Source organism: Larus michahellis, chromosome 1 (genome assembly GCF_964199755.1).
Source record: "Larus michahellis chromosome 1, bLarMic1.1, whole genome shotgun sequence".
NCBI classification, from domain to species: Eukaryota; Metazoa; Chordata; class Aves; order Charadriiformes; family Laridae; genus Larus; species Larus michahellis.
In genome coordinates, this window is record NC_133896.1 from 151,248,227 (window position 1) to 151,274,341 (window position 26,115).

Consider the following 26,115-nt stretch of genomic DNA (forward strand, 5'->3'; position numbering starts at 1 on the left):
GAAGGCTGCCAGCTCTTAGAGGGTTTTTTTATTTTTCTTCTTGTGTAATTTTACAAGATGGCTAATATTTTGGAATGTTAGTTTGACAGAGAGAACATAAAAATTCCAGGCATGCTGATAATCGACACTCCAGGACATGAGTCTTTCAGGTAATGTTTTCTCACAATATAGTACTTCCCAGAAGTGATGGCTAAAGCATCTGGATATATTTTTAACGAAGTGCTAGGTCTTTGCCTAATCCTTTGTGCTTCTTCTCCCTTTAAAAAAAACCCAAACAGCAACCCAAAAGCTAAAGTAGGGTAATAAGTGGATTTGCTTACTTTGCGGGTGCTTTTTATTTGGTTAATTGCTGCCCTTTTGTATCAGATTAATTTTCTGTCTTCATGCCAGTTGAGCCATGAGTATCTGAAAAAGCACGTAAATAACTTTTTTCTTACTAGTTAGTGTAAGAGGAAAGATGGAAGCAGGAAGGTAGCTGGAGAAGAAAAGGTGAGGATTTCAGGTGACCGAAGTACTCTGCTATAAAAAAAGAAAACTTATGTTCTGGCCTCCTGTTCATAGTGTCCCAGTTAAGATAACTGAGTTCATAAGACTGGAAGTTACTAATTGCACAAGTCGGCTGGTTCTTAGCAGAGCTCATATGCTGTCTAGGAACACCAGCGGCACACAGGCAAGCCACTAAATCAGCTTTTAATTTTAAAACATGGTATGTGCATCTGTATTCACTGAGGTAGTGCTTGGGTGGAATCCCCAAACAGAAGGATTAAGACTCTGATGTGACATTCTTAAACATAAACCTCTGCAAGCATTGAAATGCCAGGTCTTAGGGCACTAGGTCATGTTCTGATCAGTTCCTTGGCATCATACCACTTACAGCTCTTCATCTTCTAGCCAGGGTTTGTTTGGCACCAAAGATGTCGGATATCTTAGTGTTTATATAGTATTGTATAATGAAATGTCTTGTTTAGATTTTGCACTCCTGTGTTCCACTGTAACCTTCTCAATTCTCACTCAGAAAAAAATCAGAACATATCTTAACTTGTATAAATATATAATAATTGGGAAACTCGGGATAATAATATTTTCTTATTTTTGCTTACATATACTCTAATGTATTCTGTTAAATGGAATTGACACAGTGCGATTTGAATATTTTTTTTGATATAGCTTACATTTTTGAGGGAAAAATAATTACTTGATAAGCTTTAGCTTTTTGTTGGTCAAAATGTTGTATGACATTGTATTTGGTGTTTTCATTAACGTTCTGTTGCTACATGAGCGATTTTTACTTATTTTTTTCTCTTTTAATGCCACAGCAATCTAAGAAATAGAGGAAGCTCACTTTGTGATATTGCTATACTCGTAGTTGACATCATGCATGGTTTGGAGCCACAGACAATTGAATCAATAAATCTGTTGAAATCTAAGAAATGCCCTTTTATAGTAGCTCTCAACAAGGTAAGATAGCTTTTCACTCTCATAGTGTGGTTTTCTACTCTGATAGCGTATTTGGCATCTGACAATTTTCTGGTTTCTTCCATGAACTTGAATTGTTTGTGTAAAGTCTGAAGCGGGGGTTCTTACATCCCCTCTGTTGCATTTTTTCGTGTCCTTGATATCCCAACAGCTTTACAGGAGTTTTGCAGAACAATCTGTCAGTTCTTCTCAGAGACCTTACTAATAAGTTTCTTAACCTTAATGTAGCTTCTGGATATGGTTCATGCTTCTGGAAGTTGCACTTGGGTTGTATGTGTGGTTTTGTTCGTTTTTTGTTTTTTTTTCTGGCACCTACTTATATGGATTTGTGTGCATTTTCTGATAAAAGACAAGCTTCATGTTGAAAAGTCTTACTTGATGTAATTAATGTATATAAACTTCTCCCATACGAACCTAGATTATTATAGCTTGAATTTTTAAAATCTGAAGTAATATTGCTATCATGAAATACTGGCCAACATTGGGTAAATACATAAACAGAGATAAATATAGCAGCTAAAGCAAATAAAAAGATTTAATTTGATACTGGAGCAAATAGGTGGCTAGCTACATTGGCTGGTAAAGTATTTCTCTTGGATGATGTGGCATAAGCATAAAGATGCTCTTTAGTAAGCTGCGTAAGATGACATATTACTGTGTTTTCAAGATCGATAGGTTATACGACTGGAAAAAAAGTCCAGATACAGACGTAGCCGTCACTTTAAAGAAGCAGAAAAAGAATACAAAAGATGAATTTGAAGAACGTGCAAAAGCTATCATAGTGGAATTTGCGAAACAGGTAGGTTGGTATATTCACGGTTCTTTGGTTAACAAAAGTGATAGTAAAGATGGTGGGTGGGTGGTTTTGTTTGTTTTTTTTTCTTTCCACAAAACAACTTGAAATATCAAGAGAACTGTCTCTTCTGACCCATCGGTGTTTACCCCTCATAAACCGAACTTTGTTGTTGTTAAATTAATCTCTTTTAACTCCTCTATCCTTAGAGTGCTAGTTTGGAGAAAAGTAGCAGCTAATTGCTGTGTGTGGTCAATGGAGTCGTGAATAGAAGATTAAGTTTTTTAATCCCTATTCTTTCTGTTTTTGGGAATCGCCTGAGAGAATCCCATCTGTCTCTTGTTCCCTTGGCTGCTGGCAGGGCATGAATCACATCGGTTCTGGGAACTTCTGTTGGCGACATAGAATGCTGTCTAGAAGCTAGATGTGGCAATTAGCATTGTAGAGTTATCCCGTACTGCTTCCAAGAGTGGGTTGAGGCTTCGTGTTCCATAGCATACTGTCAGTAACAGCATTTTTTTCTTTTTTACAACCAGGAATTAAAAAATGCAATAGTAATTGACTGGGGTTGAATGTTATTGTTAATACTGATGCGTGTATATATATATTTTTTTTTTCCCCTGTATAACTATTAATCCTGATTCCAGGGCTTGAACGCTGCCTTGTTTTATGAGAATAAGGATCCCCGCACTTTTGTTTCTCTTGTACCTACCTCTGCTCACACAGGGGATGGCATGGGAAGTCTGATAGCTCTTCTCGTTGAGCTAACGCAAACTATGCTGACCAAGAGACTGGCTGAGTGTCAGGAGCTGAGAGCTCAAGTCATGGAGGTAATTCAGCAGCTGTTCTTTTAAATTCACCTAGAAATTTCTCCCTTCCCTGCCCCCTTCTTCCTGATAAAAAAGGTGTGTTTAAAGTACTTAAATAGGGAGTAACTTTCTTTTCCTGTTCATTCAGGTTAAAGCACTGCCAGGCATGGGCACTACCATAGATGTTATTCTGATCAATGGACGCCTGAGAGAAGGAGACACGATCATTGTTCCTGGGGTAGAAGGTCCTATAGTAACTCAGATTAGAGGTCTTCTGCTGCCTCCTCCTATGAAGGAGCTACGAGTTAAGGTATGGAAACTGGTTCGTGTATTGACACTTAGAGAAGATTGAGAACCAGAAAAAAAACAATCAAGTTTAAAAAAAAAAAAAGAGAACGTAGTGGAATGCAGTTATATTAGCAGTATCTGAGGATGACTTAAAGGATAAGATGGTGCACATCTAGTGTTTTTGTGAACATACTTGTCTATACCTATTGGTGTGTCTGTTCTAACTGTGGCAAAAAAAAAAAAGGATGAAGGAGTTGCCTTGCAGTGAGGATTAAGGTGTGTACGCTTTAATAAGGGATTCAAGCACGTGGCTATGTGTGAGAGGGAGATACCCATCTTAAATGGAAATTGGAGTGTACTAGTACAGTGACTCCTGAGTTAAAGCGTATACTATTAGTAAAAGTGTTTTTTTAATAACAAAAATCAGATACACTTAGATATGAGAAAAGTGAACTAGTGAGTTTCTAATAGTAGTTGGTAAGTGGTGATGACCAAGACGTCCGTAGAATTTGCAGCCTTTTGTCATTTTCAAGCGTCGTTGGAGGTTTTGCTGCCCTAGTCTCGATAGAGTAAGGAGAGACACTGAATTTGAGGTCCTGCCTGTATTGCTTTCTATGAAAGGAGGAGGAGAGCCACAGAAACAAAAGGCTTATAAATACGTTAATACATACATTAATATTAAAACGTACATTTCAAAGGTGATGAAAAGACCTGCTCTGATTTTCCTGTTAAAAGGGGAAGGAGTAAGTTTCTGCACAGTTTTGCTTAAGGCAAAGAAAACCATACTAGGTGAATGTAATAGGACAAGCTTTACATGTTTGGTTTAGAGGTGGAAAACTAGTGTCAGGGTCCTAATCAGGGTTGAATATATCCTGGTACCGTGAGGAATGAAGTGAAAGCATTTCCGTCTATTTGCTTCCCTTTATTTAAAGCAGCAGATAAACCGGCGTGTGAAACTCTTATGAGACTGAAGGGTTTTTTTTGTGGGACTGAATAGCAACGTAACAGATCACAGGTTCCTCTCAAGGAGATCTTCAGATGAGTGTTTGCACTTTGGTGGGAGATGGGGTATAGGGTACCAGCACCATGATGGACACAGGATTTGGGAACCTTTAGCTGGCGAAGTGGATCTAGGGGAGCTGTTTGGTTTTTATGAAGCAGGCAACGAGGATACATTTTGATTCAGCCTGTCCATGGGGAATTGTCAGCCTTGAAATAACACCCAGATTTTGGGGTGGAGGGCTAAAGAAGAGAGGCCTGCAGGAACGAAGTGCTTACTGAGGAACGAAGCTGCCTTCCAGCTTCAAGAAAAGGCTGGGACATCTCCTAAACAAAAGAAATGAGGAAACAAACCAGAAAATCCCTCCAACGTTGATTTAAAGGTCTTCAGAAATAACTGCTTCTGTGATGCCTTGGGTGGGGAGAGATCTTTGAGGTTCCCCTGGGTGGGGAGGAGCACCTGGGAAATCAAGCATGGAACTGTGTACATGAGAAGGCTGGATGGGAGGTCTCCAGTGGGAGAACGAGACAGTTCTTCCCTGCACAGAGCCTTGGGATGTATCAGCCAAGCTTTAGTGCTTTAGTTGAGCTGTTGGCATCTTCCCCTTACTTCCCTATGGGCCTGAATTTGTGGGTTTTTTTTGGTTTTTTTTTTTAGTGAGCAGCTGCCTAATGCTGCTTGCTCTCTTTTAGAATGCGTTCCTTTTTGGCCTCCTCTGTTTTTAGATGATTCCCCCTGCCCTGCCCCCTCGGTGGGGGTGGGTATCTGAAGGGGGAGGAGCAGACTGAAACGTACAAATGCAAAGTAGAGAAAATCACCGATGAAAGATGGGAGCTGCTGGACTTCGCTGTCGTGCTCTCTGCTGTGCTGGCTGGTGGCGAGTTCTTTAGCTGCTCAGCGCTGCTTCATGTTGCTGCGTAGCATCTCCATGAACTCTCTGCTGCTGTGTGTTCTCCTTTTCAGAACCAGTATGAAAAGCACAAAGAGGTCGTTGCTGCTCAAGGTGTGAAGATTCTCGGGAAGGATTTGGAAAAAACATTGGCTGGTTTGCCGCTGCTTGTAGCTTATAAGGAGGATGAAGTCCCAGTCCTCAAGGTGAGATGGCTAATGTTTGAAATAAGACACATAAACAGAGGGTAACAGAGTTCTCTGGTGATGAAGCTCATTCAAATGTTGAGAGCTCAGTATGCAAGTAACTTGCTTTTTTTGGTTGTGTTCTAAAAACTGTTACAGTAACGTGCTGTAGCCGCGTGTCCATGCGATGAAGTGTTAGTGTGGTGATGTTTTTAGTATCTTGACCCTTAGCTTTTCCCTGATATTTTGCTGGGGTGTGCCCGCTGGTAGAATAAGGCTTGAAAACAAGTATCATAGCGTAGCTTGACTATATGTTAATTAGTGATTTGGTACTTGTAGTAATTGATGCATATATTTCAATTAAATTATATTAGGCAAATATCTACTAGTGGAGTTCTTCAAACTGTCTTAATTGCAAAGCTGATCTGAGGCCTCTGTAGTAAATTTCTGTTGTGACTTAGACTTCAAAAATGGCAGAGGAAAGAACACGGCTATCTTCAAACCAAAATTGAGACGAGATGCTCCTGTTCTCCAAAGTCAGGAAGTTAGTTTAAAAAGGAAACTCATATGTTGATAGTTTACTTGTAACCATAATTTTACTTACCCTTCTGTCTACTTCTCTTTGCCTCTAAAGGGAGGTAAATCTTTTAGGTCCTCCAAATACCGACCTTGTTTCTGGGTACACATGAGTATTTATGTAAAGCGTACGAGTAGTAGATATGTGATGGCTTAAAGTAAATGGCAGCACCCATTCATCTGGCAGAGGCAAAGACTGAGTGTTTGGGTTTAAAAGGCATGGGCTCTCAAAAAGTGGTCTTGGTGTGTGTTTTTTTTTTTTTTTTTTTTTTTTTTTAAATTCTCTGCAAGAAGCAAGATGGCCTTGCTGGTGTTGTATCCTGTGTTTTGTACCTAGACCTAAAGAGTGTTCAGAGCCCTTTCCAGTTTTTAAGGATCCACCACCTTTTAGGGGTGTCTGCTTTTTGTTGCTGATCCTCAGTTAGGCAACCAAAGCTGTTGCCACATGCCGTGGGGTGTGTGTGTTCGCTCAGTCTCACCAGTGGAAACTTGGAGCGCTGGCGAGAGCAATGTGTAGTCTGTAGAGAAATGTTACTAATTCCCAAGATGGGCATCTGCTTTCTGTTACATGATCGCCTTCTTGCAAAATCCTTGAGTCTGGTTCAGTTCAGACTCTGCCAATGCCAGACGCAAGCAGCAGTGTCTCCTGGGGCAGGGCATGACCTGTGCTGCAAGCCTGTGAGTTGGTACCTACCAGTGTGGCCGTCACATCCTGTCAGCAGCTCATGAACAGAAATACTTGGTACCTTGAGCCATAAATAGCAATAGAACTAAAACTTGCTTTTTTTTCTCTCTCCTTTTTATTTTTGATAAAGGATGAACTAATACACGAACTGAAGCAAACACTGAATGCAATCAAATTAGAAGAGAAAGGTGTTTATGTCCAGGCTTCTACGTTAGGCTCTTTAGAAGCATTACTTGAATTTCTTAAAACATCAGAAGTGCCAGTAAGTACTTCTGTGCTGTATCTGATGCTGGTGTTTCTACAGTTTAGTTGGTAACTGTTTCCTTTCAACTCAGAAAGATTAGTGACTGATTTGTGTGGCTTTCCTCTTCAACAGTATTCAGGAATTAATATAGGTCCTGTCCATAAAAAAGACGTTATGAAGGCGTCAGTGATGTTGGAGCATGACCCACAGTAAGTAACTTCTTTGCTTAACGACACTGATAAACACGCAGGGGTGTTTCAGGGAGGCCCCCTCCTTAGCTCGGGTTCTGTGGGCCATCTCGTAAACTGTTTGACTTATTTTTACTTACAGATACGCAGTCATTCTAGCGTTTGATGTGAGGATTGAACGTGATGCACAGGAAATGGCCGATAGTTTAGGAGTTCGAATTTTTAGTGCTGAAATAATTTATCACTTATTTGATGCCTTCACAAAGTATAGACAAGACTACAAAAAGCAGAAACAAGAGGAATTCAAGTAAGTAAGAGCGATCCCATTCTGGATGCTTCCCAAATAACAAGTCTTAATTGCCTTATTATAAATGAAATTGCGTTTAACTTCTTGCTTCCATATTATTATTTAGTGTGTAGTTCTGATGGGAAGGAAGGAAGGAAAGGAGAAAGAGGATAGGACAATAACTCCAGTGTAATTGTTTACATGTGGGATTAGGCTCACTACGGTGAGAGCAGTTGTAAGATTTAGCTAAAGCTATCGTGTCATATGGAGCGTTCTCACCATGGTTTGCTTTGTGCACTTGGCTTCTGTTCCTAGTTTGTGACAGATGGAGTTAGTCTTGCAGAGTGAAGAAAACAAAACTGAAACGATTTGGATTCTGTTGCTTCATATTTATGCAATTCCAGTGTATAGGGCTTAATTCTGCCAGCAGTAACATGAATATGCAATCATTTAAGAACTTATAGGGACGCAAAATTAATTTTTGGAATCTGTGTCATTGGCTGATCCTCAATGAAGTAAGGACAGACAAAATAAATGAAAATGTATTTTATTTCATATTGATCCCAATTTGAGCCTGTATGCCTCAGCGTTTGAACATATTTGTTCACTCTACAACAAAAGCCTTGTATTTTTTAAGTCCCTGTGATGGGTTGAGACAATAATATTTCTATTCCTGTGCTCTTCTGAGACTATAATTATACTGTGAAATTATTATTCCTTTGGTCTTGGTCTTAGTTGATTGGCCAAGCCAGTCAAAATAAAATCCATGCCAGCCATGCCTGATTATTGTTCCCTGTACTTCTTGGCAATCAAGTACTGACTAGAACTAGCGAGACTGGGAAAAGAGGATTTTTCCTGCTCGATTTCTCCCCACGTGACGCTCCTGGAATAAATGCCCAAGAAGTGCGGGAGAAGGCAGAACTGTTAATGTTGTGTACACCTATTTCAAAATGCCTTTTCTTTGTCATCTTCCAGGCATATAGCAGTATTTCCTTGCAAGATGAAAATACTCCCTCAGTTCATTTTCAACTCTCGTGACCCAATAGTGATGGGTGTAGTGGTGGAGGCTGGCCAGGTGAAGCAGGGGACGCCCATGTGTGTACCTAGCAAAAACGTAAGTAAGCGCCTCTTCCCAGGGGGCGTTTGACCTACCTGCTACTTCCTGGGGTGATGCAGCAGGAAACGCTTGCATGCCTTTCCCTGGTGTACTGAGTTTTGGTAGGAGATGGGATTCAGACTTGTAGATCGAGTGTCTTTCCTGGTAATCAGCCATCTTCCTGTTCTGCGCTGGAGCAGGGCTGAGTCCTGCCATGGGGCACAGCCTCCGGACTGCCCCAGGGCCCTGCAATTTCTGTATTGTGATATGAAGTAATGAGCAAAATTGTCACTCCTGGTAGCTGATAAGGGGGGAAGTCAAGTCCTGACATTTTAAAGGGTAACAAATTGGCAAGCAGGTCGAGGGAGGTCATCCTCCCCCTCTACTCTGCCCTGGTGAGGCCACACCTGGAGTATTGTGTCCAGTTCTGGGCTCCCCGGTTCAAGAAGGACGGGGAACTGCTGGAGAGGGTACAGCAAAGGGCTACCAAGGTGATGTGGGGACTGGAACACCTCTCTTATGAAGAAAGGCTGTGGGATTTGGGTCTCTTCAGTCTGGAAAAAAGACGACTGAGGGGGGACCTTATCAACACTTATAAATACTCAAAGGGTGGGTGTCAGGAGGATGGGGCCAGGCTCTTTTCAGTGGTGCCCGGGGACAGGGCAAGAGGTAATGGGCACAAACTTGAGCATAGGAAGTTCCACCTAAACATGAGGAGGAACTTCTTTACCCTGAGGGTGGCAGAGCACTGGCACAGGCTGCCCAGAGAGGTGGTGGAGTCTCCGTCTCTGGAGACATTCAAAACCCGCCTGGACGCGTTCCTGTGCAACCTGCTCTAGGTGACCCTGCTCTGGCAGGGGGTTGGACTAGATGATCTCCAGAGGTCCCTTCCAACCCCTGCCATGCTGTGGCTCTGTGGCTCCCCAGATGAGCTAGGGATGGGTTGATGCTGCTGCCGTTTTCAGTACGATGTGCTCACAGTGCAGTGTGTTTTCTGAGGTGGCCGCTCCCGTAGCGCAGTACTTCATTACCAGCAAGTCTGTATATAGAAACAGGAATTCAGAGAAGAGCGCGTTCACAGAGGTGGTGCGGGTGTGTATTACAGCTGCTTCATTCTATTACAGTTTGTTGAAATTGGAATAGTTACAAGTATTGAAGTAAACCATAAGCCAGTGGAGGTTGCAAAGAAAGGCCAAGAAGTATGCGTTAAAATAGAACCTATTCCTGGTGAATCACCAAAAATGTATGGACGACATTTTGAAGCAACAGATATCCTCGTCAGTAAGGTAAGAGCAACCTGCATTTTTTGGAGAGGGCTTATGATGTAGTGGTAGGAAATGTTGCATGAGGCCTGAAAAACATAGACTAGGAGCCTTCCGTTGGAGACTGACAGCCGCTCGACATGGTTCGTGTGCAGCGTTGTTCAGCCGAGTTTCTCCGTAGCCTTGTTTTGAGGTTTGTAGTCGCGCCCCTCGAGGACCGAAGGAATGATGTATCGCAGCTAAAAATACCTTGCAGCTTACTGCACCTGAGAGGGTAAAATGCTAAATGAGCTATTTGCATACGCGTGTGCGAGCTAGTGCTCAGAGCAGCTTAGCAGTCCCCCGTGGCATTATGGCGTGATTGTGTTTGCCTAGTTTTGAAATTGTGCAATAAATAGCAGTACTTCAGTTGTTCCGATTCTGGGACACTGGGCTTGGAGGAGGAGATGATCTCTTGCTCAGTTTTCTGCTGTCAGAAGCAAAGCCACAGCTCTCCACATCCCCAGTGGCTTTAGTTACCCTGTTGTAAGATGCCCCCTGCTACCCATGTGCTGGGGGCTTGTCCCCACAAATGGGGGACAAATAGCCACAGGGGCTTTCCAGAAGAGATGCAGGGCCTGTGACAGGGACTGGGAGGTGGTGCTGGTGCTGTGGGCCCTGGGGGAGGGGAGAGATCCTGTCTGGTCACAGGCTCTTGCCTCACCATGAGATAGTCTGTGCTGCTGCGGTGTCTGAAGACCAGGTAAGGGATGTGAGGAGAAAGGACGGGAAGCAGATGAGATGAGCTGTGCAGCAGATCAGTAGCAAAACTGGGATTAGAAGGAGCTTCCCCACTGTGCAGACTGGTGCCCTTCCTTCAGAAATTGCACCCAGCGCACCAAAAGCTGCCATTATTAATACACACGTGTGTGTTCCTGATGGGTTTGTCTTGTGTGTTACAGATCAGCCGTCAGTCCATCGACGCTCTGAAGGACTGGTTCAGGGATGAAATGCAGAAGTCTGACTGGCAGCTTATAGTAGAGCTGAAGAAAGTGTTTGAAATCATCTAGATAATTCTTTACAGCAATGGGGAGGCAGGAATAAACGCGCTATTCCTGTTCTAAAAGTTACCAACAAAGTCCTATATTGAAGACAGTGTTGGATATATGTTTGGGAGGAAAATATGTGGATAAAATGTTTTCCATGAGAAACCAAGAAATTTACACTGGTTTGACAGTGGTCAATTTACATGTTCCCATGGTTCCAATGTGCCTGTTCACCTCTCCTACTGCCCTTCCTAATACTGGCTGCTGTTTTAAAGTTTGCCCTTCCTTCTCTTACACCTTCCTTCCACCCTCTTGCCCTCCCTCTCTCCAAAATAAAATAAATTGAATTTTTATTACAGAACTAAAGCTCTTTCACTTTTATACTGATGAGATCAGTACTGCAGTATTTGATTAACCAAGCTTCTGCAGACTTTGTGATTCTTGGGACGTTTTTGATGTAAGAAGTACTTCTTTATTTATGCATACCTCTTCCCTTGACTCTCTTTTCCAACATTCTTCTGCTTTGTGCCTATAGAAATTTTTTTAAATAGAAAATTAGGCAATTGGATATTTCTGTATTTGCTTTGTGTGAAACAATGATGTAAAGCATAGTTGGCCGCCTTTTACTGCTTGTACAGTTCATGAAAGTCGACCTGTAATCATTATAACGCAGAGCCGCAAATAAAGGAGATGGACATAGTAGCCCATTTGTTTTACAGTTTGCTTCAATAAACAAAGTTTCACTTCATGGGCTGTGACAGGCGTGGAAATGCCAGGTGGAGGTTTCCCTCTCTGGGCTTGGTAAAGTAATGTAGGCATGTTTCAGCAAAGGCGTTTCTTCCTCTGGCTTCACGTCCCCTCGTGCTGCACATGGTGATCTTGGTGGCTCATGTCTCTCTCCGTGTTCCCGAAGCAGCAGACTCGCAGGCCGGGTGTTTAGTGAGTCGCAATTCCCAGATGGGCTCTGCTGGGAGGAGTTTAGAGGTGGCATCTCTTCTCCAGCTGCTGCTCAGAGTCCTGGTAAGCACCTGCAAAGTGGTTGTCTGCAAGCGAGGGGTGACTCTGGATGCTGCATCAGAGCTGCTGAGTCATCTCACACCGCGGGACTGAGCCAGTTCAAAAGGCGCTTGGTTGATGATGTTGGTGATGAGCAGGAGTCAGTCTGTAATCCCAGCGTTCTCCTACCCTTCCTTCCCCTGTGGTGCCCTGCTTAGGATGACAGTGTGACACATCCCTCATCAGGTAGTCGCCTGGTAACTCACAGCTCGTGTTGAGAGGAGCTCAACAAACACTTTTCAAAAGCACAAGCTGAGACAAAATTGATACTGATCTTTCATGTAGTCGGGATTTTTAGCATATAAAATATTTACAAGAATTTAACTTGCAATAAGCAGTTTGATCAGACTTCTTCTGTCACATTATTTTATTTTTTTTTGTTGGAAAAATCTGAATTTTAATAAATTGGAATTGTGTGGACTCCATTACAAAGGAACACTTAATAACTAACTTCCTTTGGCAATGGAATGTTAATAACTTACCGGAATTTTTTTGGTTTGTTAGACTTTAAACTTGCCATTGAGAAGGACCTTTTCAGTGCATGGTTGGTGTGTGGTACAAATTCACATGGCTGGGTGTGTCACTGGTTTAGAGTAGAACGGTCCCAGTGAGCAGACTGCATTTAACTGTTACAATTTTCTTTTGCAAACTATGCAATCGTGAAAACTACACTAATAAAAGAAGTTTAAGAACCCAGCTGTCAAACATTGTGGTTGTGACGTATTCTTGATTATTTCCTTGAATGGGGAAGGATGTTCTTCCTTCCCAAAAATCTGGGAAAAGGATGATGCTATTTTTGTGGGTTGCCATTGTGGAACGTCTAAAAATACCTTTGCTAAAAGGCTCTAAGGAAGCAGGTAACTATTGAATAGTATGTTAACGGGCTTGAAGTAGGGATCACTAAGGGACAATGAAAATATAATTAATATAATTACAAATAGCCTCACTTAGTTAAGTAATGCTTTGAGTCCTTTTTTCTTTTCAGAATAAAAATTAAAAATGCTACTTTCAAGTATGTCTTGAGCAGCATTCACAAAACCGAGCTGCTTACCCCAACCTAATTAGTAAAATACTTGCTTGAATTTCAGCAAATATATTCCTCTGTGTGAACAGTTAGCATGCCACTTTTCTTAAATGGGGAAAAAGGCGACTTCAAAAGCAGCAGCTGAAGAGGCTCTGAAAGACCCCCACTAGAAACTAGTGCAAACCTAGACAAGGTGATTGAGATGAGGTCCCTCTCCCTCCCGCTGTGTCGATATACACCTACTCCTAGCTGTAGTTACACGGACAGATCCCTAAGCAGCTAACCTGAGCCTGGTTACGGTTGGAAGGAGCCTCGTGCAGTCTCCAAGTCCAAACCCTGTCCCCTGCATCTCTGCTGATGGAGGATCCACAACTCCTGTGGACAACCTGTTCTGGGGTGGGCTGGCTGGGTGTTAAGGAGGAATGTTTTGTACCAGTTTGTGCCCTTTCACTTGAGACCACAGAGGAGCCTCTCTTTTCCTTGTTCCCCCATCAGGTGTTTATATGGATGAGTAAGATCCCTCCCTGTCCCCCTGCCACCTTCTCTTCAGCCCTCTCAGCCTCACCTTGTTATGAGAGAAGCTCTGCTCCCTTAAACAACTTAGTGGCCCTGTGTTGGCCTTGCTCTGTATTGCTGCCTCAAGCAACCCCCAGAGCCTGATCAGCAGCGCTGCATTCCAGCCAGCTGGCCCTCAGGGCCTGGGGTGGCTCCTCCCTGGGTGCAGAGCTTTGCCCTTCTCCTTGTTGAACTGCATGAGGTTCCCACCAGCCCATGTCTCCAGATGCAGCACAGCCCTCTGCCGCATCAGCCAGTCCTACCTGAGGGTGTGCTCTGCCCCATCATCCAGGTCATTAATAAAACTGTTGAACAGAATGGGCCCTGGTATTGACTGTGGGGTTACACCACTCAGGACTGGCCTCTAACAGGACTCTGTGCCACTGATCACCGTGCTTGGGGCCTGCCTGCCCAGCTCGGTTTCAATCCATGTTGCTTGCTCTAGCCTGTACTTCATCAGCTGCTTTGTGAGGATGTTACAGGAGACATTATGAAAAGCTCTACTGAAGTCAAGGGCAACAGCATCTACTGCCCCTGCCTCATCCCTTGCCTTGCTGTAGAAGGCTGCCAAGTGGGCACCTCTCCCAGCGTGCCTTACAAGGGAAGCCAAGGGCACGACCTGAAGCCAAAACATGCTGTAACCTGTGCTGCAGCCAGTGAAGTGATTGCTCTAGCTGTGCTGCACCTCCTGTCCTGCACTACTGGAGATGCTGCCAGCTAAGCTGGTGGTGCAAATCCTGCTCCAAGGCTAGCTCCAGTTTGCATTCCAGCTTTCCATTCCAAACCCACCCAGGGTTCTGTGGGGTGCTTCTGATTTCCTTCCCCCTCCATCATGTCTGCAGAAAAATGAAAAAATTTTTCTTACCACCTGAGTTTTCTTGAAGTGGTCTTCGTCCTTTCAGTCACCTAAACAGCCTTGCTTCAATGTATTGGGACAAATATGACTATATGAGGCTGGTGCACATCTGGAAAAAGAAAACTTGCCCAAAACACAAACTGTAGAGATGTAAGCGTACCCCCCCCACTCCCACGGACACAAACAGACAGGGCTCTTTATTTCAGGTATACAGCCACATTTGAAAGACTTCTGCTACTCACTACAACATAATTTGTTACCTTGCATAAAGGAAATGCGTCACAGGCTGGGGAGAACTATGGTACTGTCAGAGTGGGAGGTGGCTCTGTCCTGAGTAGGAGCAATGCAGAGGACTGATACGGGCTTAAACAGTGCTCCACGCCAGCGTGCCCCGAGCGCCTGCACAGTCCTTCTTTTGGGAACTGTTTGAAGGTCTCCATTTGTTTTCCTCCCCCAGCATTCGTCTCCAGAAGTGACAATACATCTGAATACACAGAGCTCAGAGAGCAACTACGCTTCAGCTAACACCGTGTGTGCTTTGGGAAGTGGCTGGGCCACACTGGTTTCTGTCTTTGAAGGATGACACTGAAAACGAGCTAATATTCTTCCCTTGGCTTAAAATCTGTAATAAAGTCTGTGGAGGAGAAACAGAAGGCAGCCAGGTGAATGCACAGCAGTCTCCTACGCATGTTGAGGCAGTGTCACTGTGTAAAACTTTGTGAAATGAATCAAAGCTGTGGCTTTAATAAAAGGGGTTAGCTAAATTCAAACTGAAGCATCACAAAATAGAATCCGTACAAAAATATACATACAGTTCTTTATTAAACAACTGTAAACACTTCACTGTAAAAATCCATAAAACTTTATAAACAAACATTTTGTAAATAGATTCTATACTACAATAAAAGAATTTTAACACAATTATTTACATGCAATACTGACAAATTTGGCACTTTCTGAAAAGAAATGTACAAAACACTTTGTTGTTTAAAAAGAAATCTGAAATTATAAAAACTCAGGGCATTACTATCATGCACTTTGCAAATACCTCACAAGCACTTATGGCACAGCTAGCAGAGAGCTCCAGGCTCTCATCAAGCTCTTTACTACAAGTTCAGATAACTTTTAATGTGCTTCCGTAAGTTTGTTGTAAAACTACCTGAACATTGTCAAGAATGAAGTCAAATGCCATATTCCAAACTGATTCCACAGATGACTGCATTAACCTGAAGGGGAAAAGGAAGAGGGAGAAAATTACCATTACAGAACCAGTCCTTTTTACACTGAGTTTTGGTTTTCATACTGGAAAACAAGATCACAACAGTTCACTATGAATGGTATTTTGATGCAACCTTGGTAAAGCCCCACCTCTTCAAATACACCACGTCTTATCTAATGCCACAGATTCATCTGCCATTCAGTAGTGAAATTTCCAATTCGAACGGTGCCACACCGACTTGTAAATGTTAGCATTCTGCAGTGGTTTTAAGCCTGTGATTGAAGTGGTGACCTTCTACCAACCTCATACTGAAGAATGAAAGTGGCAAGCTTCTGGATCTTGATCTTTCCTTCCTCGTCGCAAGACATACATGCTACTTTTTTCTTCCCATGAATGCCAAGGGTGATTAAGACATTTAAGTAACAGGTTTTCGGGGCACTATATTGTGTTTATTGCTAAAAATGTAACCAAATCATGGGGTCCGCACAGAGGTATGAGTTACCTCTACCATTCAGCTGCTACTAGAAGCAATTTAAGGAAACGTCCAAGGAAAACAAAGCAGCTTTGTGCTCTCAAAATCTCCTTATAGATCACTATTACAGGAGAGCAGAGGGTTCCTACACATACAGCGTTGGAAGACCTGACATCAGCATCATATGGAGAAGTGAGAATCATCCAACTCCTGCTTCCTTCTCCTACGTTTGTTAACAGGCTTTGGATAGACACAGTGCCGTCGGTGCAAATCTCACATACAGGGACCAGGACATGATCCTTTTTGAAGAGTTTTATAAAGAATTTACTATACAGCCTTCTATGAAACAGTTAACTGCACTGTGCGGTTTGCATTTTCTGAGGTCTAAAGACATCCCATAATACAAAAGCATAGTGAAGTTTTTACATTGCTGTGGTTTTTTGGGTATTGATTAATTCTGTGAAATAAGTATTTTCCAGACCTAAGACATGGAAAGCTGAGCTCCATAGTTAAGTATCAGTTGGTAAGCAAGTCATACATGGAACTTGGGCCTCCTGAGTCACGGGAAAAATAATAGGAGCGCAATAGCTAAGTAATAAGAAAGGATTTAATAGGTTGGAGGTGAGAGAGGATGTGGATACAGCAGCAGGATGAAATCAGATGAAACAAAGGAAAGATCTAAGATGCCACAAAAAATGAATGAAAACAGGATGAAGAGGAGGGACAATGCTGACAAATCTGAATCTTTTGTCTAGAAACAAAAGACTTCGTAGCAAATACTATTAAATGCTACTCTTAATTTTTCACAAATCATCTATTTTAACAGCCCAACTTCTCCCCTCCCCAGCTTCTGTATAAAATTTAAGCTTAAAAATTTTCATTCATCAATGGAATTTCTCATGGGGCTTGTGGCCTCACTTTGAAGCATCCAGTGCACAAATTCTATCAAAAATTGTCTACATGTCAGAAATACTAGCAATTAAGCTACCTTTTCATGTACTTAACAACCAGATCTAACTTTTCCAAATCTTTTTCTTCTATTAGATCAGTACAATACTTCACAACCTGTAGAATGTCTTCTTCCATAGGATCTGTAATAAAAAAATAAAAAAAAAGAGAACTTTTCTCTAAGTATACTTCAAATATAATCATAGAATAATTGGAAAATAATAGAGAGAAATTCTACAGTTCTTGTGCATCAGGGACCGATCTGACAATGGCTGTATTCCCATACCTCCCCCCAACATCAAAAGTTGTATACATAAAAGGACTGCAAGGTCGCAAAATATCTGTCTCGCAGACCTTTTCTTTTAATTTAGTAAGAACAAATGACAGCAAAGCTAATATTAACCAAAGGGAAAAGAATCACAGAATGGTTTGGGTTGGAAGGGACCTTAAAGATCATCTTGTTCCAAGCCCCCTGCCATGGGCAGGGACACCTCCCACTAGACCAGGTCACTCAAAGCCCCATCCAGCCTTGAACACTTCCAGGGATGGGGATTTAGAATGGAATGGCTGCTTTGAAACTCTAAGGAGAATAGTAGTATCCAGGGCACAAAGGATCTCACAGGTCAGATTTCCCAAGATATTAAAGTGTTACTAATTGTTTGACATAACATTAAAATTCAAATCACAACTGAGCAATGTTGTTACAGTTTTGCACTTTATTCTGTAATTTCTTCCAGCAGTTATTTTGAAAAAAACCTGCATTCCTTTGTCTCTAAAATGGCACCTTCATAAAAGAGGAATTCCCTTTCAATAGCTTTCATCCTAGTGGTTGTAACATGTTGGACAAAATAAGGAAAACCTCCCATACAAGTAACATCAAGGCCCAAGACAAGGGCCTGACAAATGGGTTGAAGAGAGAGCAGGTAGATTTTCATGATGTTAAGCAAGAAACAGGAGCTGGCAAAAACACGGAAGAACCAAGCTACTCCAGGACTGCAAGGAAGTAAGACTTCAAGATTAGTGTGAAAAATAACCAGTGAAAGGTAGAGTGAAGGAAGAAAGTACAAAAAGCCTACCGAACAGTTTTCCTTGTGATGCATGCAAAATCACCACTAGCATGACGTGCCGTACCTGAAATAGTTGTAATCCATTCTTTCAACAATGTCTTTACATCATTGAATTCAACAGCTCCAGCCAGGTTGGGTGCTTGTGGCCTAAATGAACCAGGCTGTTCAGCCTGCAGAGCTGATGGGCCTGAAGAATCTGAAGTTGATGGAACTGCTTCCGACTGTTCCAAAAATAGAAGTTGATAATGCTCAGTCTGACAAGTATGGTAACACCACATATATACATAGCTAAATGTCTAATAAAGAATCCAGTAAAGAAAACAAGCTACATTTGTGAATATGGGCTAAGTCTAAAGAAACACCCATAGCTTGACCAAAAGCTGTTAGTGTTAAAATTACCTGAGCTGCTGTTCCTTCTTGTTTCAAGAAACCATCTATTAGCTTCTGCGGGCTTCCAGATGTAGCTGGCATGTTTTTTGCAGGGCTTCCAATGAGTCTGTTTTTCAAAGGACTCTGATTCTTTTTTACAGGACTGACTGGATTTTTTTTTCTGATTTTTTTCTTATTTTTCATTGTTGCATGCTTCAGGTGTAGGAAAGGATTTTTTGAAACTGAAAAACACAGGAATAGTCAGTGGTTGATATATTTAAAATGTAATACTTTTCCATTGAAAGGGGGACTCTGTATCTTCCATAAAAATCTATGGATCAATTGGAAGAACATAACCTAGATAAAGCGACTTTACCCTCAAATGCCATTCCAGATATGGTCAATGTTTTTAGTATTTGAAAAGCACCGCTAGACATTAGTGTGCTCAGAAGATACTCAACTATTCATAAGCCTTTAAATATCAAGCATTTCAGTGCTGGAATATGAACAGCTGGTGAAATCTGAAGCCTACTACACAAATTGCTTTGCCTCCGTCAGAGCCCTGTCCTGCCTAGATGCCTGCTAAGACTTCCCACCAGTGGTTATCAGCAAAACAGCAGTGAAAAGCCACCCCTCCAAACCTGCTTTTATCATAGTTTACCAAGGAAATCACTCTCCTTCCGTCATACTAACTATATCTGCATTAGTCCACTGACTATGAAATCAAGGTTTGATTATAATAATGCAGTACTTAACTGTCAATGAACCCAATGATATTTCATACTTATTTTATGAGGAAGCACGTTCACACGGAATTAATCTTATTTCTTTCTACAGATTATAAAAAGGAGACCTGGGTGATCAGCTCAGAATAAAACCACCTGACTATCAGACATACGGTGAGATGAATCATATCTCTAATTGCCTGAAATCCGTACCAGTGCTACGCATTTCAGGGAACCATGAGAACGCTATCTGAACACAGTTTAACTAACTTAGGTACTGAAGATGCAATGCTTAAATCACAAGACATATCAAGTTTAGATTCCATTCTGCAAACATATGGACACGAGTAAGTTTAGTGCCACAGTCCCCATGAATTGAATTAATTACCCATTTAAGTAAAGCTAGGCATCTGTTTGCAAAATGATACCACAGCTGGTTGTAACTGACAGCCTGTCAAAAATAAATACAGAAATTCGATTTAATACGGCATATTCACAGAAGCTTTAGTTATATTTTCCAGTTTGTTATTTAGGGTTGCATAACTCTGAATAGTAAACAGCTCCTATACAGAACTACTGTACAGCTATATATACTCACCAAAAGTGTTAGCAGGTTGCTGCTCTGATTGCTTTTGCCTTTGATCATATGCATCTTTCAGCTCTGCTTGCAACTCAGCAGGTAGTGCAGCAAAAACCTCAGGGTCCACCTGAACAGTAACAAAAGATTCATTTGATTATTCTAACAGTAAGCAACACTGCGTGCTTTGCTCTACATCACTCACATGAGAAAGGTATTTACATTTTATGCAAAGCAAAAATAAACGAGATATAACTGAAACACTGTAAAACATGCTGTATGTTTTCTTCATGTACATTAGCTTGTAAAACCCATAGCATTTTCCATTTAATATTACCTAATTACTTTATAAAATTACTATTTATGGGCCTATAATACACCAACCATCCTTATTCACCTACTTTATTCACCATTATATTCAGTATATAGTACAGCTATATTAACAGCACAATTAAGCCTAACTCAGAGAACACTCCCTTCAAATTTCCAAACTCAAACACTGTGGCAACTGGGCTTTTGTTCCTCCTTTTCTTTTGATGCTGCTATTTCCTGGAAGCTGCTATGCTCCTCAAACAAAATAACCTTGGAAATAGTCTTGCTTCTTTAAAGGACAGGAAATACAAATCCAGCTACCTCATATTTTGAACTAGTGCAAAAGGGTTTCATTTCTTTCTTCCACAGTTGTCCACCCCTTGTTTGACTGATAAAAACACAGTCCCTTCCAACTCTCCTATGGGCTTGAAACAATGTGTTCCCAACTGCCATACACACTCATATGGACAAAATAAAATTTCATGTATTATCAGTTATCTTAACTCACTGTGTGCCTGAAGTGAGAAATTAGCGACAGACTAGGCTTGTATTCTGAGTTTCCCAATATTATTTGACAGTGTTTTCAGCTCATAATCTGCAAAATCTAATTCAAAAAAGCAAACCTATCATTTAGAGGATTAAATCTGCTCAGTGGGAGAGTGCCCTTCATTTCAGTGGTAAAATTCAGAGATGTTCACAAACCAAAAAAATTTATTCAAAACTAGTATTACTATTCTAAGGGCGCAATACAATTTCTACCATTATCTGAGATACTATATTTATTATATGTCTGTATGCATATATATTAAAAGTTACCTCTTATTTTCAATAGAGATTTGATCTTTTTTTTTAAATCAAAATATGTATGTTATGTCAGGAAAGCAGGCTGTGTTATTCACACATATGATGCCTAAATTACATAGATAATAAACATGAACATGGTCCCACAACATTTTTTCCATTTTTTAGAACTCCATGTGCCAACACAATTTTTTCAGCACCCAAAATATGCACTAATTAAAGGAGGAAATGGGAACGACTCTGACCTCAATGACTGCATACACAGCGCAGAACAAAGCATTGTAGTGGAATGTAGCTAATTAAGTCCAGCAGCTTAAGTTACTTTTTAAAATATAGATTTTATTTAATAAAACTATTTTTAAAAGGTTAGTATTCTCTGGTTAAGCATTCGAGAGTCAGGAATTTGGGAGGCCCTGAATTAACGCTGTTTTTTGTATACACCACTTATAATTCATGCAGAAATAATGCAGTACGGGGAACTGGACATCATTTTGTTATTCCCCCTATCATTTCCCTCTGAAAGTGTAACACGTAAAAATTTAGTTAGAAGAGCCATCAGTCAAGTTCATATCAATTCTACACTAATTAGTTGGTGTTTTGGGTAATTTACTGTACAGCCACAGCGTCCTAACATAGCTTTCTTCTAGCTGTATCACATTCACATTATGGAGAACCTTGATTTTATTGATTCATGTATTACCTCAGCATACAGCTATCTGTATTTTTTGATGTGCTGTATAAATTTCCTTATAAGGAATCTATACCATGTTAAGACAGTCTAAGGACGAGATGCAAATATGGCACCAGTAATTAACTCCACTACTACAAATGTCATTCGTTTCTAAGCATCTGTAATCTTCTTGCATCCTATGCTTTTACAAGATTCAGCTGCTACAGAGATGTACAACTCTTCTAAATTTTAAGATTACTGATGGAAATCAATGCAACATATCAGGATCCTTTTTATGGGAGAAACTCACGCAACAAAGGACATTTTCCACATATTTTCTAATGAATAAATCACTATCAGGCAATTAACTTGGCACCTGGTCATAAAAACACAGTTCAGACAAAAGGAATAAAGGGTTGAAAAACAAACCTAATTACTCTATAGAAAGATGGCAGGGCATCATTTACATTTGCTGAGTTAATGTAGCTAAATTACTCAATTTGGAGCAGCTTGCAATACTTCTATACCTGAAACCTATTACTAAGTTCACTGCACCATTTGAAAGAAAGTAATCTTAAGTGTTTGTGTGCACTCATACAATATACACTTCAACAAAGACTTTAACAATAAAAAAACTGTGTGAAACAGAGATGATAGTTTTGAATTGAGTTCACGTTTGACTTTAACACAAAAAAACATCCTCCTGTATTAATGAACTGGTTTTAGCATTTTTTTCTCCCAGCCTAAGGAAGCTATTCAACCATATTATTCTAGGTATTAAACTTGGACCTAACTCAGAAAATGAACATTTTAAATCTTAGTTCTCTTTTTGCCAATAAAGAAAGGTGAATGGTTTTCAGGAGATAATTTGGAGTACAAGCAAAAGGCATTCTAAAATAGATAGTATGGATAACCCCGACAAATAAATAGGAAGTAGCCAATTCTTCTTGAACTACATCTTCAAACAAAAAGGCTGCTCTGCTAAGCCGACATTTTTGGATCAAGTAACAGAGGCACAAAATGCATTAGGAGACAGAAACCGGAAAGCCAGTGCATTTGAATGTGTAAATTAGGTATTCCTAAGACAATTTCAAGGAGCAATGCTGTTATATAAAAAACCCAACAATCCATTCTCAACTACCTAATTAATAGACAGATATAGCATAAACACAAACTAAATGTAATTTTCATAGAAAGTCATATGCAGTTAAAATTTACCCTGAAAAAGAGTACTGAGTGGTAAAGGAAGTGTGGAGGGCTGTACTTTAAAGCACAGCATAATTTAACACACAAGTCCAAGAGAAACTCTTGCCTATGAATGAATGTAACTACAGAATTTAGAACAGCTTGGGTATGGAGAGTTCATATACTATTTGCACAATATCTCCATAAGGGAAACTCAACTTTGCAGTTCAGGAATAAAAACTGACACAACTGTTTTTGAACCAATGAACTTGAACCAAGGTGAAGAAATTTTAGTAGCAGAACAGACTACACATCTTCTAAATAACAATTATGCATTAACTACCATTTACTGAAAACTGGTCAGGAATTTCTATCTAATTTTCTCTTGGATTCCTTGTCAGCTAAGCAGCATTATACTTTAGAACCAGCAACAAATATCTCTCTATAAATCTGATTAGGTGACATCACTTCATTTGAGAACAGCAGTGGAGCAAGGGCATAGCAAATAGAAAAATAAAAATACTTCTCTATTGTAAATGATGCATATGCATCATTGGTTAAGCCAATCTTTGATATTTTTTTTTAACCCTACATTTGCTTAGCACCATTGTGGATTGAAGGGTAGAATATCATTAGAAGCATCGTTACTGCTACCTGCTCCCCCTTAAGGCCTCTATTTTGAGAAAAAACTTTGCACTTTCCTCATCCTGGACATGCTGTATATGAGCTCATTTAAAAAATTACGGAAATATGCACAATCTTTAGCCATGTCCACATTTCTCCATAAATGTGATATAAACAATCACAACTACCGAAGCTAGTAGAGGCTGGCTTTACACCATCAAAACATCCACTTAAACAGAGTGAGTCTCCTGTGACTAGCTAAACAGATTTTAGGACTGCTTCAGACTGATGGTGCAGTGTAACTCAGCTGCAATGCAGAAAAAACGCTATTTACACACTGGATTGCAAAGCAGAGCGTAAATGAGGAGGTTTTACATTAAAGAACAGCAAAAACGTAGGCATACTGATGACTATAAATCTTTAATAAATACTATCATACTATGTTTGTGATAGATCAAGTTACATTTAGAAGCACAGACTTTTTAAGATATTAAAGGATCATAAATAATGTTGGTCACAGATTCTAGTAATGCTGTCTCAAGAAAAAGCTGTTAACTCTTCCTATAGGTAGAAAGTTGATGTTTATTGATACCCTGCAAACATCCTACCTGTGAGAAAGCTGGCAAGGCTATCACGTTAATTCCTGTATTGGTATTTGGTTCTTGGAGCTCTGGTATTTGTAAAAGCACTGTTCCAACTGGCTGTGACAGAAGTGCAGTGTTACATCCATTTACTGGCTCTTTCTTGCTATCGCCGTAATTCTCTCCTTGCTGAATGGCGCATATTTGCTCTACTTGTTCTCGGAGATCAGGCGGCAGAGCTTCTAGCACAGACTTATCTAGCTGCAAATAGATAAAAGCTTTTAGATTTTTCTGAGGAATAGATAACAGAGTATTTTACTCAAAAAACAGTTCTACAGTTCTTGAATTTTAGAAAAAAAATAATTCATTTTAATCAGTGTATGCAAACATGAACCTGACAGTTACACTCTGCAGCAGCAAAATGTAAAAATATCATTTAAGACTAGACAGTTTGGTAAATATGGATGCTCAGTTTTACCTTTTCACAATGCTCAGTGTTCTCATCACAAATCATATATAAAGCTTCCTCTACAACTACCTAATGAAAAGGAAACCCAAATTCTGAGTTCAAATTATATCGGCAACATGTTGATACGAATACTAAATTGTTACCTGGTACAGAGCAGTAAGCAATTAATTTCTTTCTTTATATAGTTCTAGGATACATGTTACTAATTTACCTTAATGGTATCATGTATGTCTGCATACTGTCAGACTCTTGTCATAGATTTTGATAATGAATTAAGCTTCAGATTCAAATTTTTGCTTGCCATAATTGGTACTTACCATCAATTATTGACTTGAAACAACTGAAATAACCCCTCGGTACCTAGAAGTTGCTGTATACAATGACAGCTGCACAAGTGACAGAATGAATGTAACTGACAAGCAGATTTACAGCATCATTTTTCTCACAAGTAAAATTTGAGTAAAACTATGTAGATAAATGCTAATATTTGCCTGTAAGTTCTGCTAAATAAGACTTCATAGCACTATTAGAAAACTTTATCTTTTACCTCTAAGAAGAAAATTCGGAGTTTATGACCAGATTCTGGATTTACAGAGAAGAACTACAAATTATCTACGAAAAGATACTTGGCTTATGGTAACTGAAACATTTTGATGAAAGCTGTCTGTATTATTAATCTCTACATTCTGTTTGTGTTCCCTCATTCCAAATTTGCTACATATATACCTCCATAAATGTTTTCTGGAAATCCTGGGTGTAAATTATCTTGCCGTTGCTTTCCTAGCACACAGTACACAGCAGTATGGGACTAATTCGCACCACTCTGTCCCTGTACTGAATTCTGTATTATATTCCATATTATAATATGCTTATAAAGCAGAAGGAAAGATAAGCAAATTGTGCCATAAGGCCACCAAAGCTTTAGGAACTACTGCACCGTTAGTGCGTTTTTCGCTTGTTCATACATATTCCTTGTATAGGAGAATCTGAGTATATGAAGCTTCACGTTGTTCAGTCAAGCTGCTTTTAGCTCCTGAGCTAGCTTGGGTATCACACTATGGAAAAAAAGTTTTCTGACAAAAGCGTAACTGGCTTCTAAAAATGTATAATTATTTGTCAAAGTTGTTTACAAAATATCAACAAATGCTTTTACAGATTTAAATTACGAAAATTTAAATTACAGATTTTTACAGAAAAGCATGTAAATCTACTTTTACCTAAGATACCTACAGAATTCAGTGCACCTTGCTCATAGCAGACCCTTATAACAGATATCTGCTTAAATAACATATGGGGTGGAAATACGGAGGCTCTTCCTTTCTTAAAACACACAAAAAACCCACCCAAAACCACACAGAAATATTTTACTTAAAGACTGTCCTCCTCTCATCTAAAAGGTGATGTTCTGTACAAATGTTAAATGTGCATTTTAGTCCCAATTGAAGAAAATTTGAAAAAACACAGGAAGATGAATAATTAAATCTAAATACAAGTTTGACATTCTTTTAGAAAGCAACTTAGAGCACAGCCATTGTAAAAGTATATGGGGTAGCATAAGATTAGTTGCTGTTCGGTTCCTTCTCACTGACTAAAGCTTCAAGACAGATTTATAGTGCAATTTAAAGACGTATAGAACATATGACTTAAGAAATTATGTGGAGAAGACCACCTGATTATCATTTATTAGCATCTGTGGCAAAGAATATTGCTGCCATAAAGACGGATGGAAAACATTCAGAAGTTCTGTCTTCATGAAAATGACACCAAGTACTAGTCAAAATTCTTCTTGAGCCACTCATCAGT

General features: G+C 40.2%; 2 protein-coding genes across 14 annotated transcripts in view; one reads left to right on the plus strand and one right to left on the minus strand.

Moving 5' to 3' along the window:
* EIF5B (eukaryotic translation initiation factor 5B) overlaps window positions 1–12,554 on the plus strand; it is a 39,552-nt gene extending 26,998 nt beyond the window's left edge. For 4 of the 5 annotated variants that reach the window (XM_074609046.1, XM_074609075.1, XM_074609064.1 and 1 more), the window contains exons 13-24: window positions 82–149; window positions 1,317–1,458; window positions 2,144–2,275; window positions 2,917–3,099; window positions 3,227–3,388; window positions 5,330–5,461; window positions 6,832–6,963; window positions 7,078–7,154; window positions 7,276–7,440; window positions 8,395–8,533; window positions 9,640–9,801; window positions 10,719–12,554. In XM_074609046.1, coding sequence (XP_074465147.1) covers window positions 82–149; window positions 1,317–1,458; window positions 2,144–2,275; window positions 2,917–3,099; window positions 3,227–3,388; window positions 5,330–5,461; window positions 6,832–6,963; window positions 7,078–7,154; window positions 7,276–7,440; window positions 8,395–8,533; window positions 9,640–9,801; window positions 10,719–10,826 — 1,602 coding nt within the window. In that variant the 3' untranslated portion in view covers window positions 10,827–12,554. The remainder of the gene's footprint in view (window positions 1–81; window positions 150–1,316; window positions 1,459–2,143; window positions 2,276–2,916; window positions 3,100–3,226; window positions 3,389–5,329; window positions 5,462–6,831; window positions 6,964–7,077; window positions 7,155–7,275; window positions 7,441–8,394; window positions 8,534–9,639; window positions 9,802–10,718) is intronic. The other variant, XR_012590084.1, reaches the window with a different exon arrangement.
* Window positions 12,555–14,119: 1,565 nt separating this feature from the next.
* REV1 (REV1 DNA directed polymerase) overlaps window positions 14,120–26,115 on the minus strand; it is a 63,349-nt gene continuing 51,353 nt past the window's right edge. For 4 of the 9 annotated variants that reach the window (XR_012590078.1, XR_012590077.1, XR_012590079.1 and 1 more), the window contains 8 exons: window positions 23,871–24,104; window positions 19,692–19,800; window positions 18,399–18,610; window positions 18,064–18,220; window positions 16,973–17,075; window positions 15,453–15,519; window positions 14,554–14,927; window positions 14,120–14,273 (listed from right to left, as the gene is read on the minus strand). Coding sequence is in view for 5 of the 9 variants with exons in the window: in XM_074608982.1 (XP_074465083.1) it covers window positions 14,811–14,927; window positions 15,453–15,519; window positions 16,973–17,075; window positions 18,064–18,220; window positions 18,399–18,610; window positions 19,692–19,800; window positions 23,871–24,104 (999 nt within the window). In the remaining 4 variants the exon portion in view is untranslated. Of the gene's footprint in view, window positions 14,928–15,084; window positions 15,520–16,972; window positions 17,076–18,063; window positions 18,221–18,398; window positions 18,611–19,691; window positions 19,801–23,870; window positions 24,105–26,115 lie in introns of those variants that run through there. The other 5 variants (XM_074609015.1, XM_074609023.1, XM_074609007.1 and 2 more) reach the window with 3 other exon arrangements.